At 37.3% G+C, this 15,795-nt stretch overlaps 1 protein-coding gene across 1 annotated transcript; it reads left to right on the plus strand.

The window, feature by feature from the left end:
- The first annotated feature begins 11,149 nt into the window (after positions 1-11,149).
- Positions 11,150-15,149, plus strand: LOC124374852 (extensin-like). Its single transcript, XM_046832993.1, has 2 exons — positions 11,150-11,332; positions 14,097-15,149. The coding sequence occupies exons 1-2, from the start codon at positions 11,150-11,152 to the stop codon at positions 15,147-15,149; spliced, it is 1,236 nt and encodes a 411-aa protein (XP_046688949.1).
- The last annotated feature ends 646 nt before the right edge of the window (positions 15,150-15,795 follow it).

A 15,795-nucleotide genomic window follows, 5' to 3' on the forward strand; every position in this document is an offset into this window, starting at 1 on the left:
TGCACTGATTTCAGTCTCCCAGTAAGGGAGAGCATAGAGACGTTTTGTCAGCCCTCCGAGATTGCGGAACAAATGTACTTACCTTGATCACCAGATTATTCGTGGCAATTTCCGAAGCGAGTAAGTTTGTATTTATCTATTTCTACTGCAATTTTTAACTGTAGTGCAAAATAAGGATGCTATCACTGCTCAATATATTCTTTAAACACACCACTCGTAATTGTTAATGCTCCAATGTTGTTTACAGTGCGAATCTGGTAAATTTCAACTTCACAAAACTTGAAGTGAATTACACAAACGATTTGAAATAGAATGAAAACAAAAATCATTTTAACTCCATGATAGTATTGAAGAACTATCCAACCCTTGAATGTTGGGACACGAAAGTTGAAACCACTCTTTATACTAGCAATTTACACTGTTACAAACAATAGTCCAAAGTGAAGAGGTTCTTTATTCCAATATACGAACAATTTATAGCCACGCCACGTTTGTATATGTACAGTTTGACAGATGTGCGGTTTTGCAGCAGTGATTGCTAAACAAAGGAAATACTGATGAGGAGAGGACCAAGCGGGGGCTTTTTGCATTGGAAGGGTAAGGGGATGGGAAACTGACCTTGACAGTAGAATTTGTACATTCAAGATCGCTCACATTGCCTCAATATATAGAAATTGAACATATTTAACAAATTGGCTTGATGGGGAAGGGGACTCTTTCTTGCAAACATCACTACTCCTTTATGCTGTGTTCTCATTCTTGCGACTCTCCTCTACTTCAGGCTATAAACTCTGCCACCCCTATCTAACAGCTATATGAAATCAACTACATTTTTTATCAAGATGGTACTACCTCAATCAACTAGTTTTATTTTAAGGAATTCTAGAGCTCAAAATTATTGTTTTCACTAGGTATACAAATTTAGGAAATTAGAAACATCCAAAAGAGTAATTAAAGTATTAACTACTCAATTCACCACACTATGAAAATAAATGTCAGAGGACTGAAAGAGACAGTTTGAATTATCCATGATCTTGAATAAAAACATCAATATTCCACTGTATTATAAGAAATAAACTAAAACTTTTATTTAATATAAAGAAGTAGATCAAATGAAGTCTTAAGCCTGAAATATCTCTTCATAATACTCAACCACTAAAAATAAGTTTAAGTAAGCTGAGTTCCTGAGAGCAAACAGACCTAAAGTAGGGTTGACGAGTTGATTTTAAGAACATCAACATAGTATTTCACTTATACAAAGAGCAACAATACTTGTTTTCTTGATATTTTTGTCACAAACATTCAAAACACTTTACATTACTCCAAACAACTGGTAATAACTTGTGAAAGGCATTTTGAAATCTTGTGTTGTTTTAACTCAAAAAAACTATCTGTTTGTATTTCTTCTCCCCAGCAAGAATCAACTTATGTCCATTTAGTTTTCGTTAGTCCTTAAGTGGCCAGTGCCAATGGAAGCCTAAGTATTTCAAAAAATTTGGTACACACTAAGTACTTTTATGCAGTGTGAACTGAGAAAACCTCAGATTGTGTCGTATTAATAGACAATCTCCACTGTTATGTTTGGAGTCCCTGTTCCTAAGCAGGGTCATGGGAAACAAAAGAGACTGATGATTTTTTTGTAAACATTTGGACTCCACTGTCAACAATGCAAGAAGACCTCAACTGTTCTGGAGAATTCCCTAGAGTGGGATTCCTCTAGTTGTTTCTGATGTGCAGTTTCACACCTGAGAACATGTGAGAAGAAGGTGAAGATTCAGCCAGGGTTTTTAATTATAATGGTGAGTAAGCTGGGTATTTACAGTATAACTGGCCATAGGTTTATCAATCTGATCTTTAAACAGATTGTTTGTCTCACTCAATGTTATGGGTCTGATTCAATGGGCATGGAACATCTGAGGAACAAATCAGCCACAGATCAGCATTTTTTAGGGAATGATACCACTCTGAAGGTCCTGCATCTGAATGAGCAGGAGGAAACTGCCGAACACCTGCTGTTCTGACAACCCTTTGTGTTTGATGAAGGAAAATAGCTGGGTCATCTTTGGAATTTTTTGAACAAGGCTGATGAGTTTCCTCCTCCTGAAAACCCTGATTGGTGGTTTTTGGAGTTTTATGGGACTGCCTAAAATTGGAAACTGGTATGCTTCTGAGCCCACACTTTTGGGCCACTTGAAGTTTCAATGTGTAAAAGACAGCCCTTTTAGAAGAAGAAGAATAACTTTGTCATGGTAATAATAATCATAATAATAATTCTTTATTGCAGTAAAAAACAATTAACAAAATTGCACTTGCAAGCGTCATTTCAACATTTGGATTTAAAAATCTAATAAAACTAAAACCTATCTTAACATAGGCCCAGTTAATTCCACATACTAATGTGTGAACCTAACAATGTATTGTATTTTTTGCACGTTTTGTGCATGTGTTATGGATATCAGAAAAGTATTAAATAGAATAATGATAATAAAATCTTAATATTTTCATCCCAGCGGCCCATCGTGAAACTCCATCAACGGAGTACAAATGTATGCCTTTGACAACAAAAAGTGTCATAATCGAGATTTGAATTGTTTGGGTTCAATTAACTCGTTTGAGATCTCCAGGGAGCTTATTGATTAACCTGACACCCAGTTGAGATGGTAAGTGTTCGAACTTGGCCGACTATGCTGTACTGTCCCTGAAATTGTTCCTTGCCCTCTGGCTCCTCGGTACTGAATGGACGTCCCTTGCCCTGAACACAGTTCCCATTTGAATCGGCAAGTACAATGTAACGTCGAGAATATAGAGGCTGGGTAAGGTTAGAAATCCAAGCTCCCTGAAGGCAATTTATTATTACACGACTCTCCTGGGTTTTAATTTCCGAAAATTATTCGAACAGCTTTCTTTTGTGTTCCTAAAAACTCTGTTCAAATATTGTATTTAGAACAGCTGGCCCAATAGTCTCAAACCGTAGGTCAAATTGTGGATAGTACTATGCCAAAGTAGGCAGTTTTTCAGTACATCAAAAACGAGCAGAATTTTGCTAGATTGCGTTAAGACCATAAGTGCCTGAGGCAACCCTTTGAGCAAACTCTGTCAATGTGATCGCTCCAGGGTCAGTCCCCTGTCCAGGTACATCCCCAGAAACTTGGTGGACATTCGAGCTTCAATCTAAGAATCAGCTTATACATCCGAGCCATCACAATTGGGTCTGCTTATTCGTCTACCCTTTGTTGACGGAGACACAAAATTTTATTACGTTAAGATTTGTGCATAGTTTAGATTTTTTTAAGGATTTATCTTCGAGAAAAAGTGCTCGATGCATACGTTTAGTTCAATAAAGGCTTTGATCTCAAGATCTTGTTTCGTACTTGATCTGTATGCAGAGAGTCGTGTCCCGTCCGCATATTGGAATCATCCACCTCTCCATTTTGAATTGTATGAAATTCAATCTGTTGACGTAAATGAGAAAAAGGTATGGGCCCCAAAATTGAACCCTGGGGAACACCGGTACTGCATATTTTATACTTTGCCTGACAGGGTGTTCGCGATCCTGCTACACAACTGCTCTCTGGCCACTGAGGTATGACGAAAGCCATTTATGGCGGCTGGACCTACGAACAGCCCACATGTCCATAACTGATGCAACAATGTCCCATGATGCACACCAGTCCAAAGGCCTCTTTGAAAGGTCGAGAAATATGCTGAGCACATTGTATACTCGCCTCCTCCAAAGCCATCAACAACAACAGTCAATGAGTTTTTGTTACAGCATCAATACGTACGATTTATTTTTCCTGAATCCGTAACTGTAAGCACAGGGTTAAGAATTTCAAACAGTTCAAGAAAACCTTCAATGCCTTTCTAATGAAAAACCTTTTTTCGAAAATTTCTTGGCTCATGACCAGGAAGAAATGGAAACAGGACGGTAATTAACTTGCTATGCAAGGAATCATCCTTTTTTTAAAGATCGGAAACCACTCTTGCTTGTCTTCAAAGCTGAAGGGAAAATGAAAACGCCTTTGGGCGAAGGACAGATTTAATTCAATTTAAGTAATGTGGTGTCCCAAAATGTGCTTGAAGCAACGCTTGATCAGCCTACAAACTTCGGACATTCCGTTGATGTTTCGCTGGACTTTCTTCGGCTTGGTGACAATAACAAACCACAAAAATACTTATTTTGACCATGTCCAATTTCCTGCTGAATTGCTTTCTCTTAACCATCCATAATTAACCAGCATGGATCACTTCTGGCTACTTTATACCTCTCCAGTTGAACCTACCCACTGGGCACAGCGAAAACCGATGTGTCACTTAAATCTGGCCAACCTTATGGATGGTCCAGGAGCGGCACATCACTAACCGCAAATGTCGAGATTTCTGGGATGCAAGGGTAATTCGATGGGTCTAGTCTACTGCGGGAGATGGCTGTTGGAGTTGGTGGGGTTCATTCCTTAAGTATCAGAGGTTCTTGCTAGCCTCAACATAAAGGTCCTTATAGGACTAAGTGCAATTTATAAGCTTCTTGTCCTAAGAGAAAAAAAAACCATAATTACTAATCTCACGGTAAGTTGTTAAGAAATGTTGTAATCTGCAATTCACTTTATTCTCATCACAAGTTACATCCTAAATAATCAAATATTTTTTGGATGGACTGGTGAAAATTGTGATAAAAATCATTGTTGTTACAAATTGTTTCAGTAGTAACTTTGTTTGTTTGTTTTGCAGAGAGTTCCTAGGTCAAGCATGGATGAAGACAGACAAAGCAACGAAGGCTCCTCACATCATTTTGATGACTAGAGGTTTAATGAGGTAATAATTGATGCCAAGCAAGAATACCAGTAGGTGAGGCATCCATACAAATATTATTTTTGGACTTTCCTCCTTATAACGCACAAAGTGCTTGTTTCGTCATGATAAGTCCCTTGATATAGTGAGGGAGGCGATTGTTGCTTCGGCGAAGTCAACAAAATAAGGAAAACACAGCACATCTCTCCTAATTTTGTGAGGGCAGATTATAAACTTCCATTAGGTTATCCCAACTGAGCTTCACTCTGCCCAGACAAACTGACATGTTCAATTACCAAAAACCTGTTTGAACTTGGCTCCCAGTTGATTGATACTATATTGAATACTCATGCTGGACTAAGAGTGTAAACTACTCAGTAATCTTAATGTCCTCAACACGAAGAAAACTGAAATTGTTTTGTAAATACTAAAATAATAATACAACTTTTAAATCTAAGTTGTTGTGAAATATATTTGGAACATAACTTCTAACTGATAGACTTAAATATTAATTTTATTTTAATTCAACAAGTATTAAAATAAAATAATTAATTGAAATTTTAAAAAACAATATGGCTTAGAACACAAACAAAATCTGTCTACTGACCTGATCAACTCATGTGAAACACTATTTTCATCTGTTGTTGTGGGTGGGAAGGGTTTCTAAAACTCAGCTAGACCAAGAGGATAGTACAGGCATGAAAAAGTGTAGCATAACTATTTCTCAACACACAGAATCAGAAACTGTGATGCAACCAACTCAGGGTTTATACAAAAAAGAAAATAAGGGATATTTGTTAAACCCTAAAACTTGTCATGTTATTGATCCAGCATTTTGAAACGAATATTGATTGAAAAATTGTACCAAAAGTTTATTTTTTTCTCAGAGTATTAGGTCTATGTGCTCTATGGCACAAAGTTTTACTATCTATAGCAATAGATAGTAGCCTAATTACTATCTGCAGCAACAATATTGGATTATTTTTCATTTTTAACTTTAAAAAACTGTTTTTTTACTTATCAATCAAAACCATTAGAAATAAAGACATAGTTTTAAATGTAAAAATCATCCTTCTTCAAAGACATTGAAAAAAAGATACAGGCATGCTGTACCCTTCAATTTGCATTTTTTGGTTATGCCATTTTGTACTTTTCCAATTTTTTTTTGAGGTGGATAAATTTTTGTAAAATATGTTCATGTGACATATCACTTTAAAGGAAATTTATTGCTTAATTATTGCAATACAGTTTTGTTAGATTAAGGTGTGCCATTTTGCTGCGGTAAAATATTTTACCAAATTGTTTTCTGTTGACTAAAGCTTTAAAACGATATACATGTGGCACAAGTTCTAACATTTTCGGATTTAAACACGGGACCTTTAGTTTTTGCACAACTTGTATCTTAATTTGATGAGATGTTTTAAATAGATCCCTGGGTATGATTTATGGGGTTGCATTTTGTTTCTTTGTTATAGCTCTAACCGTTCTACTAATACGTATTTAGGAGCTAAGTCACCATGTATTTAAGTCCTGATCTGTTTTAAAAATGATAACAGAGACTAAATGTAGGCAATAATCATCGTGGTTCTGTCTCCATGTTAAAATTAAGAATCTTTTGTTACTCTCGTATTGGTCTTTTTAATGCGTGATAAGGGACTGCTAATTTTGGCCAGTTACAAGACTTACTCATATCAAACATTCCAAATAAGTCTTCAAAAGTTCTTTAACTGAGCAACGAATGAACATTTTTAAGGTGCAGAAATTAAATAATACCCTGGATCCCATGGGATCGCAACTTATTCTATCCAAGCTTTGAAGATATGTGCTAAATATGTTTAATGATCAAAATTGTACATTTCTGCTTTCTGCCCCAACATCAAGGTATCGCAGCTTGTTGTGTCTGAGATTGTGCGACGGTCCAATATAAATGCGGCGGATCAACGCAATCGAGAAGTGGGCCGCTGTCGCGGATATATCCCGCTGTCTTCACAACTTCAACGGTGTCCTCCAAGTCCTGCGCTGCTTTCACCAACAGCTCTGTCTTCAGACTAAAGAAGACGTGGAGAGAAGGTGTCGAAAACTGTGAGTTCTTCTGTTTCTGAACGTTTTGTTTCCTAGGTAGTAAGTTATCCTGGTCTGAGATACTTTGGACATGGCACTGACAGAGGGGTGAATGTGAGATTATGTGTGGTTAGGACTCATTACCAATAACTACTTCAGTTTTATGTATATATTAACAGTATAATTTTATTTTATATGTTTTAAAAATTACAGAAGAAGTTAACTTATAATTTGTTAAATTTTTAATTTTATCATGTTAAAATATTAAATTAACTTCACCACATTGTTTTAAATGTAATTATTTCTTTCTAATTTTTTTATTCTTAAGGTAATACTTAATTAATGTTTTAAATTTTACGTTGTCATAGGTTAAGTGTAAGAAAGGGCCATGCGGCCCTAACTTTGCCTGTATAAAATAAAGAATTTTTCATTTCATTTCATCCTGCTTAGGGGGGCAGAAGGAAATTTCCAACTTTGTATTGATTATTCTAGGAAATATAAAATTTGTAATATTCCTATCAAATTTTGAACCTTGTTGGTATTTTTATAGGAAGCATTATTCTGAAAATAATGTTTGTTTTCATACTGTAAACATTTAATTTAATTATAATAATGGCTAAATCTCAAATATTCATGAGGTTTACTGGGTAATATACAATTCAGCCACAATATTTTAAGGCATATTTAAAAATTGGTCTTTGTTTTCAGGCCTTCAATTAAGTTTCATTACATTTTTAATAACATGCTCTTTTCTTTCAATTTTGTTTGTGTTGCGCCATGTCTGTTTACCTGCAATGAATGTCTTATAGGAATTGTCAGAGCCTTGGTGGTGGGGCAGAGAAAGGCCCCCTTGAGGTCTGGATGAGAGAAAAATCCTTTCTTAGTGGCGCATCCTACGGCACAAGATTAAAACCTAATGTACCAAATTTTATGTCTCTATCTTTTCATTGTTTTTTTTACTGGGCGTCTGATGTGAATCAGTCAGGACACATACTCATTTTATTTATAGATTTATTCAAGGTAAATTTCATAGAAATCTACCAATATTACGATCATGCTCATGATATCAATTTATGAACAAATATTGTAATAGTAACACTTGAAATGGTATAGTTTATTTCAGACTATCTTAACTCACTATCTAATCAAAGTAAAAATTTGTGAAAGATTTAGAAAGTCAAAAAATTGTTTTTTTTATTTTTAAACCAAATTTTTACAACTTTTTCCTCACAGTTTTCTTTACCACAGTTACAAAACGTTCATGTTGAGTGAACCAATATAACATATAACAAATTCCAGTATATGGGTTCCCATTTATGTAAATATTTTAAACAAATGTATGGTTTGGTTCACTAAGAAATCAATCTGTATCAATCTAAAATTTAAAAGTATCATCCATAACAACAAAATCTACTTTTTCTTCCTGACAAACGTGTTGCCCACCGCGCTGGATAGGAGTTCCCTACTAAAAGTGTAGATTACAAATTAATATCTTTCCCCTCTCCTACAGAACCTAAACAGAACGATAGAGAAGCTGCAGAACATCGGTATCGTCCGGGAACGGGAGCCGGTTTCCGGTAACCTGCGAAGATGCTCCTGCAACCGTTGTATCGACCCACCCTCCCATTCCCCTACCTGGGCATGGTTACCCTCAACCTGACCTGATCCTTCATCGAGGAGGGAACAACACCCCAATTTCACTGATTGATGGACTACATCAACTTCTCCAAAATGAAGAATGGTTACATCTTAATCTACTTTTACTCTCGCCCCACTTATACATAGTGCAGGGACGAAAAATGTATACACAGTGGTCAAGGACATTGGATTTTTATCTTACACACAAAAAAAAAGTTCTATGAAAAAATGTCTAGTGGTTTAACCCTCTCCCGCTTCAGCTTAAGCATGAATCGGCACGGCCACGACATAGGCCCCACTGCAGCCTAAACGGCACAATTCGGCACGCACGTGCTTTATCTACTAGAGCCGATATAGTGCTGCTCTCGAGTAGCAATAGTTTGTAACACACTGACGTTGTTTGCTATCAGAAGACCATTTACTTTTTGAGAAGATTTTATTCCATTATTTTGCTAATTATATTTGTTGTACGAAACAATGGGCACGTGTGTAGTTGTTCACATTCGTGACAGTGAATCGATCTCTTTATTAGTAGTGATTGCGACGATTCAAGTGAGTTAGTTAGATGTACCAACTTTTGAAGTGGTTAGTGGCATTTGAGGATTTAGTTCGAGTGATCACAGTGGCATGCAGGGAACGGCTAGCCAGACAATGACCTTCACACAAGTAACTGCGCAACCAACAACTCCGGCGCCCATCTGTCCGTGTGACCCCCTCCCTGGTCTCGTACAAGTCACATCTCGAACCAATATATAGTACAATTAAATTAATATATATTAAATTATAGTTAATTACGAATGACAGAACGTATGTACGTTGAGGCGGCCTCGTATTTTGACAGAGCGCGACCGGCAGAGCGAATTAATTGAGGGTTACTACACCGTGAGTGCCAGTAAACAATGCGAGCGGGAGAGGGTTAAGAGCATGAGTTTGGGGTTTTGTTTGTTATCAACATATTTCAGCTACCTCTGTAATCTTTAAGATTTTTATCGGACTAGAACGATAAAATTTAGAAAAAAAAACCAAAACAGTAAAAATCACACTACTCACTGTAATAAATCCATATTTCAAATTTTGTATTTTATTGCTTATTAATACCTTTTGAAACTACTGTTAATAAAATTTGAATTATTTAATTTTTCGGGTACTTTTGTCATATTGTTGCATTGTTCCTTCTATTTTTGTTCAGAGTGGGCGCGGGTACATTAGGTTGGTGTACCTTTTTACTTGTAGTGATTAAATTATTATAAAGTTAATGGTGGCGTAAAATTGTATAGATGATCTCCATAGGTTTAATTGTAACAGGTCCAACTGTGAGAGAGGAATTGATTATATTTTTGGTATCAAAAAGAGACCTATTAAATTGTAATCCAGTTTGTAATATAATGGGCTATCATTTTAATACAGGGTTACATGATATATGCTTGATATAAAGAGATGAGTATTTGCATTCTAATTTTAGTCATAGAAATAGAGGAATACCTTTTTGAAATACTTTAATAATTTTATTTTATCAGATACAAAACAGTGTTTTGAGACATTATTATGGAAAGAGATAGTTTTCAATAATCAAGGCTTAATCTGCAGTGGCTACTCTACCCTCCCGAAGATGGATTGAAGTGTCTCCTGAGTAAATAGAGTTGCTGAAATCTGCAGACTGCTCAGGTTACATTATATGCCTCACTAGCAGTTATGGCCAAAGCTTCCTAGTTTAAGTAGTTTCTGGCCTACTAGACCACAAGTTTTCAAATTTGACAATTTATATACTAATGTGTGCCCAATCTCTGATGTATATAGAATCTCATCCAGACAATTTAGAGGGTTTTGCGCATTGCAATGTTCTTTTCTCATGAATTATCTCATGTCCTCAGATTGAGCCTCCTCGTGCATAGTTAAATATAGTCTAGTTTCTATTGTTCTGTTGTCCAACACTTTAGTACTCGCTTTTATGTCTCTTCAGTCTGTATGATAAGTGTGACAACCACTGAGACAAGCATGTGAAGTAGCAAGTAGATGATCGTAAGTAGCGTTCAAACTCAATTTCACAAACCCCTTTTATCATAACAAAGATTGAGTGCGATTCACACCATCTCTAAATACAAAGGACTGAAAAGCAAATTACGTTAATCTATAAAATATGAAAGTCTCTGGCTAGTAACTAAGAGGTTAGTCAGATTTCAGCAATATATTACAACATATTGGACAGAATTCAGTCGTTTACTCCGCTCGTAGGTTGGAGAGCAGGGCATATTGATTGTGTACAAGCTACATATTTAGAAAAAGATAATGAAAAAGTGTTTGAAAAGAAACTATGAGAATAGTTGTAAAACTAACATCTAAGTTAAAAATGATTAGAAGATATATTTAATTGAAAAGAAAGAGTTATTTAAGAATGGATGATAACTGGTTACGTTTTTTCTTCCACCCTTTACAGTTGTCCCTTCTCAAGAGCAAATGCTGTGAGAAGCTCTTTATTTGCACTCCGCTCAATGAAATTGTGCTCTTTCTAGTCGACAGATTGCCCACGTTATTCCGTGAGATACGCCACTTACCAAGCAAAACGCCAGTACAAAATAGGACCTCATCAACCCAAGAGTCCCACCAACTATCTGCCCTGGACCCTTCCTTGTTGCTGGACGATGGATGATACGTTGTACCCAAGATGTCGCTAGAGATCGAACCCCCACCCCGGACATTCCCGGCTCCAGTGTGCCAATACATTGCAACCACACTTCAACCTCCCCCAATCCACTCCTCGTGCTTGATGAGCCTGCCTCCTTCCGAAGGTTTCAAGTTTCAGCTTCTGAGAAATCAATTCCGGGCCTCTCAGAAGAGGTTTTTGAATGTCCTTAGAAATTGACTTATGTAGCAAGGTCTAAATCGATCTGAAACATTTGCTACGTCTTAATTTTATCGAAAAGAACAAAAGTCTATTAGATTTAAAACCCAATTGCAAACTAACGCCTCAAGCTGGCTATCAATGTCCTCTATCTAGCAACTTCAACACAACAATTACTTTAGCCCTTATTAAAATTTATATCGCAATCATTATTAGAATGGTTCAAAAGAATACTCTATGGCTACTATTCTGATTTTGCTATATCCTTTAATAAATGCTGGAATAATGGTTTCTTATTTTTTTGTGATCTTACGTGACATATTATTTACAATGTGAAAGATTTTTATGTAACAAATTTTTGAAGATAATTTTTTTTTTAATATATACAAATTATGGTAATTATCAAATCAAAGATAATATTGTAATAAAAATATAATATATTTAAAACACCAGAGGAACTTTTCATTGATAAAAATGTTTTCGAATTTTTATTCGAGGTTAACAACACAGCCACATGATAACATGTACTGACTAATATGTGAACTAATTTAGATCAAAGGTATTACGTATAATCTATATTATTTGTTTGTAACAATGCACAAAAAGAATTCTTTACGTTGTCCTGTAATGCAATAAAATTGTTTTGCTAGTCACAACTATTCATTCTAAAATATGGCCTAGAAGTATAACAAAATAAACAAGTAATGGTAAAATAAAAAAATAATGAAAACCTGGCTTAAGTTCATTTGGGTGGTTGTTCTTCACATTAAAATGATTAATATATTTCCAACATGAAACATTTCCAGACATACAAAGGAAAGCTTGAATTTCTGTAACTATCAGACTATTTATAGTATACAAGGCAGTTTCCTGGTACAGAAACAAGGCTTCCGTTGCCGTGGGTACCACATATCCGTTAGCCCTAGCTTGAGGGTAACAAACTAACTGGTAGCAAACTTATCCTTCCTTCATTTTACACTAAATCTAGGGGCTACCTAAAAACGACTGGTATCTGACCGAAAAAAGTTTAACTCTCACATAATATTTGCATTGTTAAATGTTTTTTGAAACACTGTATTCACTAGTAACTTTAGGAAATTAAGAAGAGGAAATGTCAGTAGCGTGTTGAAACAATAAAAGCTCTAATAAATGTAGCTACAAAACATTTTCATGAAAGGATAATAAAATTGGTATGTTCCTTTTGTAAAAATCCATAAATATCGGGTATCATTTATGAAAATGTTCAGATGATCAGTTAAACCCGATACTGAATAGTTTTGTTATTGTTGTAGAAACCTCTTACATGGAACGGTCCCATAAAGTTAAAAATGTCTGGAGTCAATTTAAAAAAAAATATTTCAAATTATTGTCTCCAAAATTTAATATCAACTACTACTGGTATAACAGTTTCTTAAATAATATTGCAAAATTTGTACATTTGAGCATTGGACAATCCAATTGTTAAGATATTCGGTAGACTAGTCTAGTTTTAAGGTAAAAATCATGTTTAAAAAGTCGGTAGAAGTTGGTGCAGAAATTAATTAGCTATGTATGGTAAAAGTGCCACAGGAAGGAAGCCCTGTTTGTACATAAAATTTAGTTTATATTTAACAAAAAGTTTTATGCAGTGCATTTATATAACATATGTACATGCTTTTATAAATGAATAATACAAGGTGTAATCAATCTTCAAGTAGAACTTGATATCGGTTGGCTTTATTACACATTATTTAGAACAATTGATTTTGAAAGAAAACAACCATAATATGTTAATGTTAAAATAGTATTAAGATACATAGATAAGTGGAAGAGATTTAGAAGTTTGTTTAAAACACGTATTACTTACTATTATTATGGTTTTAAACTTATAACACTAAACCCTCTCCAAAATTTCCCCACTTTAGATAAATTTGGTGTGATTGCACATTGGTGTAAGGCAGCTTCTAATAATAGTAATAATTGATTTGATGATTGTGTTTCGAGTTTTCCCTAAAAAAACCATTTTGAAATCATCAAAGAGTTTTCGTGGTTGGAAGAACGATAAATTGGGTAAAATAGTGTTGACTCAGTTAGAATCCGTTGAACTATTTTTCAGCGTTGCTGTGGGCGGATATACATCTTCAGTGAATAGATGTAAAACCAAAATTGAAAACCAGTAGCGAACACAGTCAATGCGAATATAATATGAAGATTTTCGGTGTTATTTGAGATTTGACTTATGAAATCACTACCATAAGGTTAACTAAAGAATACAAACATTAATTAAAATTTAATTAGTCCTACATGCCAAAATGGTGGAAATTAACACTATATACCTCTTTATATAGCCTTACCGAGGCAATAAAATTCCGTTTACACATGATAAAGGAGTTTTGGATAGATTTTCATTCTACCCAAGGTGTTAATTGCCATATTAAAAACATCTTTGAAAATAAATAATTTGGTATGCAAAATGGCTTGTGCCCATCTCACAAAAGTTTTCAAAACCGTAAAGCAGCATTATTTTTTTAAGACAAAACCTAACCTAATGTTATAGCAACCAGAAAAAAGATGACTTTTATAGGTGAAAAGTCATGATCATGGTGAAATCAATGAATATCATAAAACTGAAAAAAACAAAAGGAGGAACAAGAATACAATAAAAAAAGCAACAAAAAAAAAACAAAATAGGAAAAAACAACAACCAAAAAAAAAATAACAAAAGGAAAAAAAATAAAAACAAAATCGAAAAAATAAGCTGTGCACAAACCGAAAAACGAAAAAACGTCAGACCCCCGCACCCCTCCTCACTCCCTCCCCCCCCGACCATGCCAACTCCCATCCGCGCGACCCCCACCAACCCCCTTCGCCCCCCTCCCTACACCCGCCTTCCCCCCCCTCCCCTCCACTCCCACCGCCCCCCCCCCCCCTACCCCCGCCCCTCCCCCCCCTCCTCCACCACCATCCAACTACCTCCCTCCCTCCACACAACTCGCAACTGCCTCCCCTCCACCCGACCTCTCTCCCGCCCCCCGACACTCCCACCCCCTCCCCTCCCACCCCCAGAACGCCCCAATCCCCACGCCCCGCCCCCCCCTCACCAACCCCCCCAACCCGACGCATCCCCTTCCCCTCTATCCCCACCCCCTCCCCCGCTCCCCCCTGCCCCACCCCAACACCCCCGCCTTCCCCCCTACCCCAACCCAACTCCTCACCACCTTCACCCCTCTCCCACACTCCCGCCCCCCCCACCCTCTCCCCGCGCCCCCCTCCGCCCCCCACACTCCCCCCCCTCCTCCTCCACACCCTAACACCACCCCCCCCCCACAACACCGTCGCACCCCCCCCTCCCACGAATCCCCCACCACGGCCTCCCTCCCCCTTCGCCCCAACCAGACCCTCTCCACCCGCTCCTACACCCTTCCACACACCCCCACACAGCCTTCCTCACACCCCCCCCCCTGCGCCCCACCCCCTCCCCCTCCACCTCCGCCTCCTACCGTCCCCGCACAACCCCCACCCCCTCCCTCCCCGCACCCCCCGCCCTTCCCACCCCTCCTCCTCTCTCTCCTCCAACCTTCCCCCCTCTGCACCCCCCCTCCCACCTTTCCCCCTCCCCGTCCTCCCCCCCCACTCTCCACCTTCAATCACGCTCCCCACCCTTTCCACGACACACTCCCACACTCCTCCTCCCCGCCCGCCTCCCTGCTCTCCATCACGCCCCCCCCCCACCCTCCATCCTTCCGCCCCCGCCCCTCCCCCCGTATCCAACAAAGAGCCCGACTATCACCAGGTAGACCACACCCAGTGCCAATCAACCCCCAACCCCCAAGCGTCCACTTGATTGGGAACTATATTTATACAAAAATACTCCAATCGCTTCATCCATCACTCTCCATCAGTCCCTCCCAATCCAAGTATCCGGTCTGACCTATAAACTTCGCCGGAACCTAACACTGCATGTTTCTATTGTACATTTGTGTACCTGAAATTATATTCCAAAATCTACCAAGTCATGTTTTTAATACCTAATTCTCCCCACTGCAAAATTTTATGATTTTTGGATCATATAAACATGGAAGAAATGGTGAAATTTTCACTGGGTTGTTTAAATCTTTTTATTTCACCAAATATAATATCTACGTCAAAACAATTACAATAACTTCTGTACAAAAACCACGATTTCTTGACTATTCCAGATATCAACGTCCGGAATAGAAACTAAATTGGAATTGTATTGTCTTAATTATTTCTATAAGACTATGAATTTAAATTATTGGAAAACTTTATTTGAGGAATTTCTATAGATTGAGATCAAGTTTTTAACTAGAAACACACATTGAAAAAGTACTAAACATTTTGTTGTAGCTACAATCAGTGTAAGTCCCTACCTGTGGCAAGTTACCATATATTGTGTCTTAGAGAGTTTGCTAGGTCAAACCGAAACTTTTCTAATGTTGTCAAATTTAAGTCTCTAGCTAAGTGTTTAT

This window comes from Homalodisca vitripennis, unplaced genomic scaffold (assembly GCF_021130785.1).
Source record: "Homalodisca vitripennis isolate AUS2020 unplaced genomic scaffold, UT_GWSS_2.1 ScUCBcl_10586;HRSCAF=19543, whole genome shotgun sequence".
NCBI classification, from domain to species: Eukaryota; Metazoa; Arthropoda; class Insecta; order Hemiptera; family Cicadellidae; genus Homalodisca; species Homalodisca vitripennis.

Coding starts and splice junctions, on each gene's coding strand:
- LOC124374852 (XM_046832993.1), top strand. CDS start 11,150: ATGTCGCTAGAGATCGAACCCCCACCCCGGACATTCCCGGCTCCAGTG. Junction 11,333..14,096: donor CTCAGAAGAGGTTTTTGAAT/GTCCTTAGAAAT, acceptor AAAAAACGTCAG/ACCCCCGCACCCCTCCTCAC.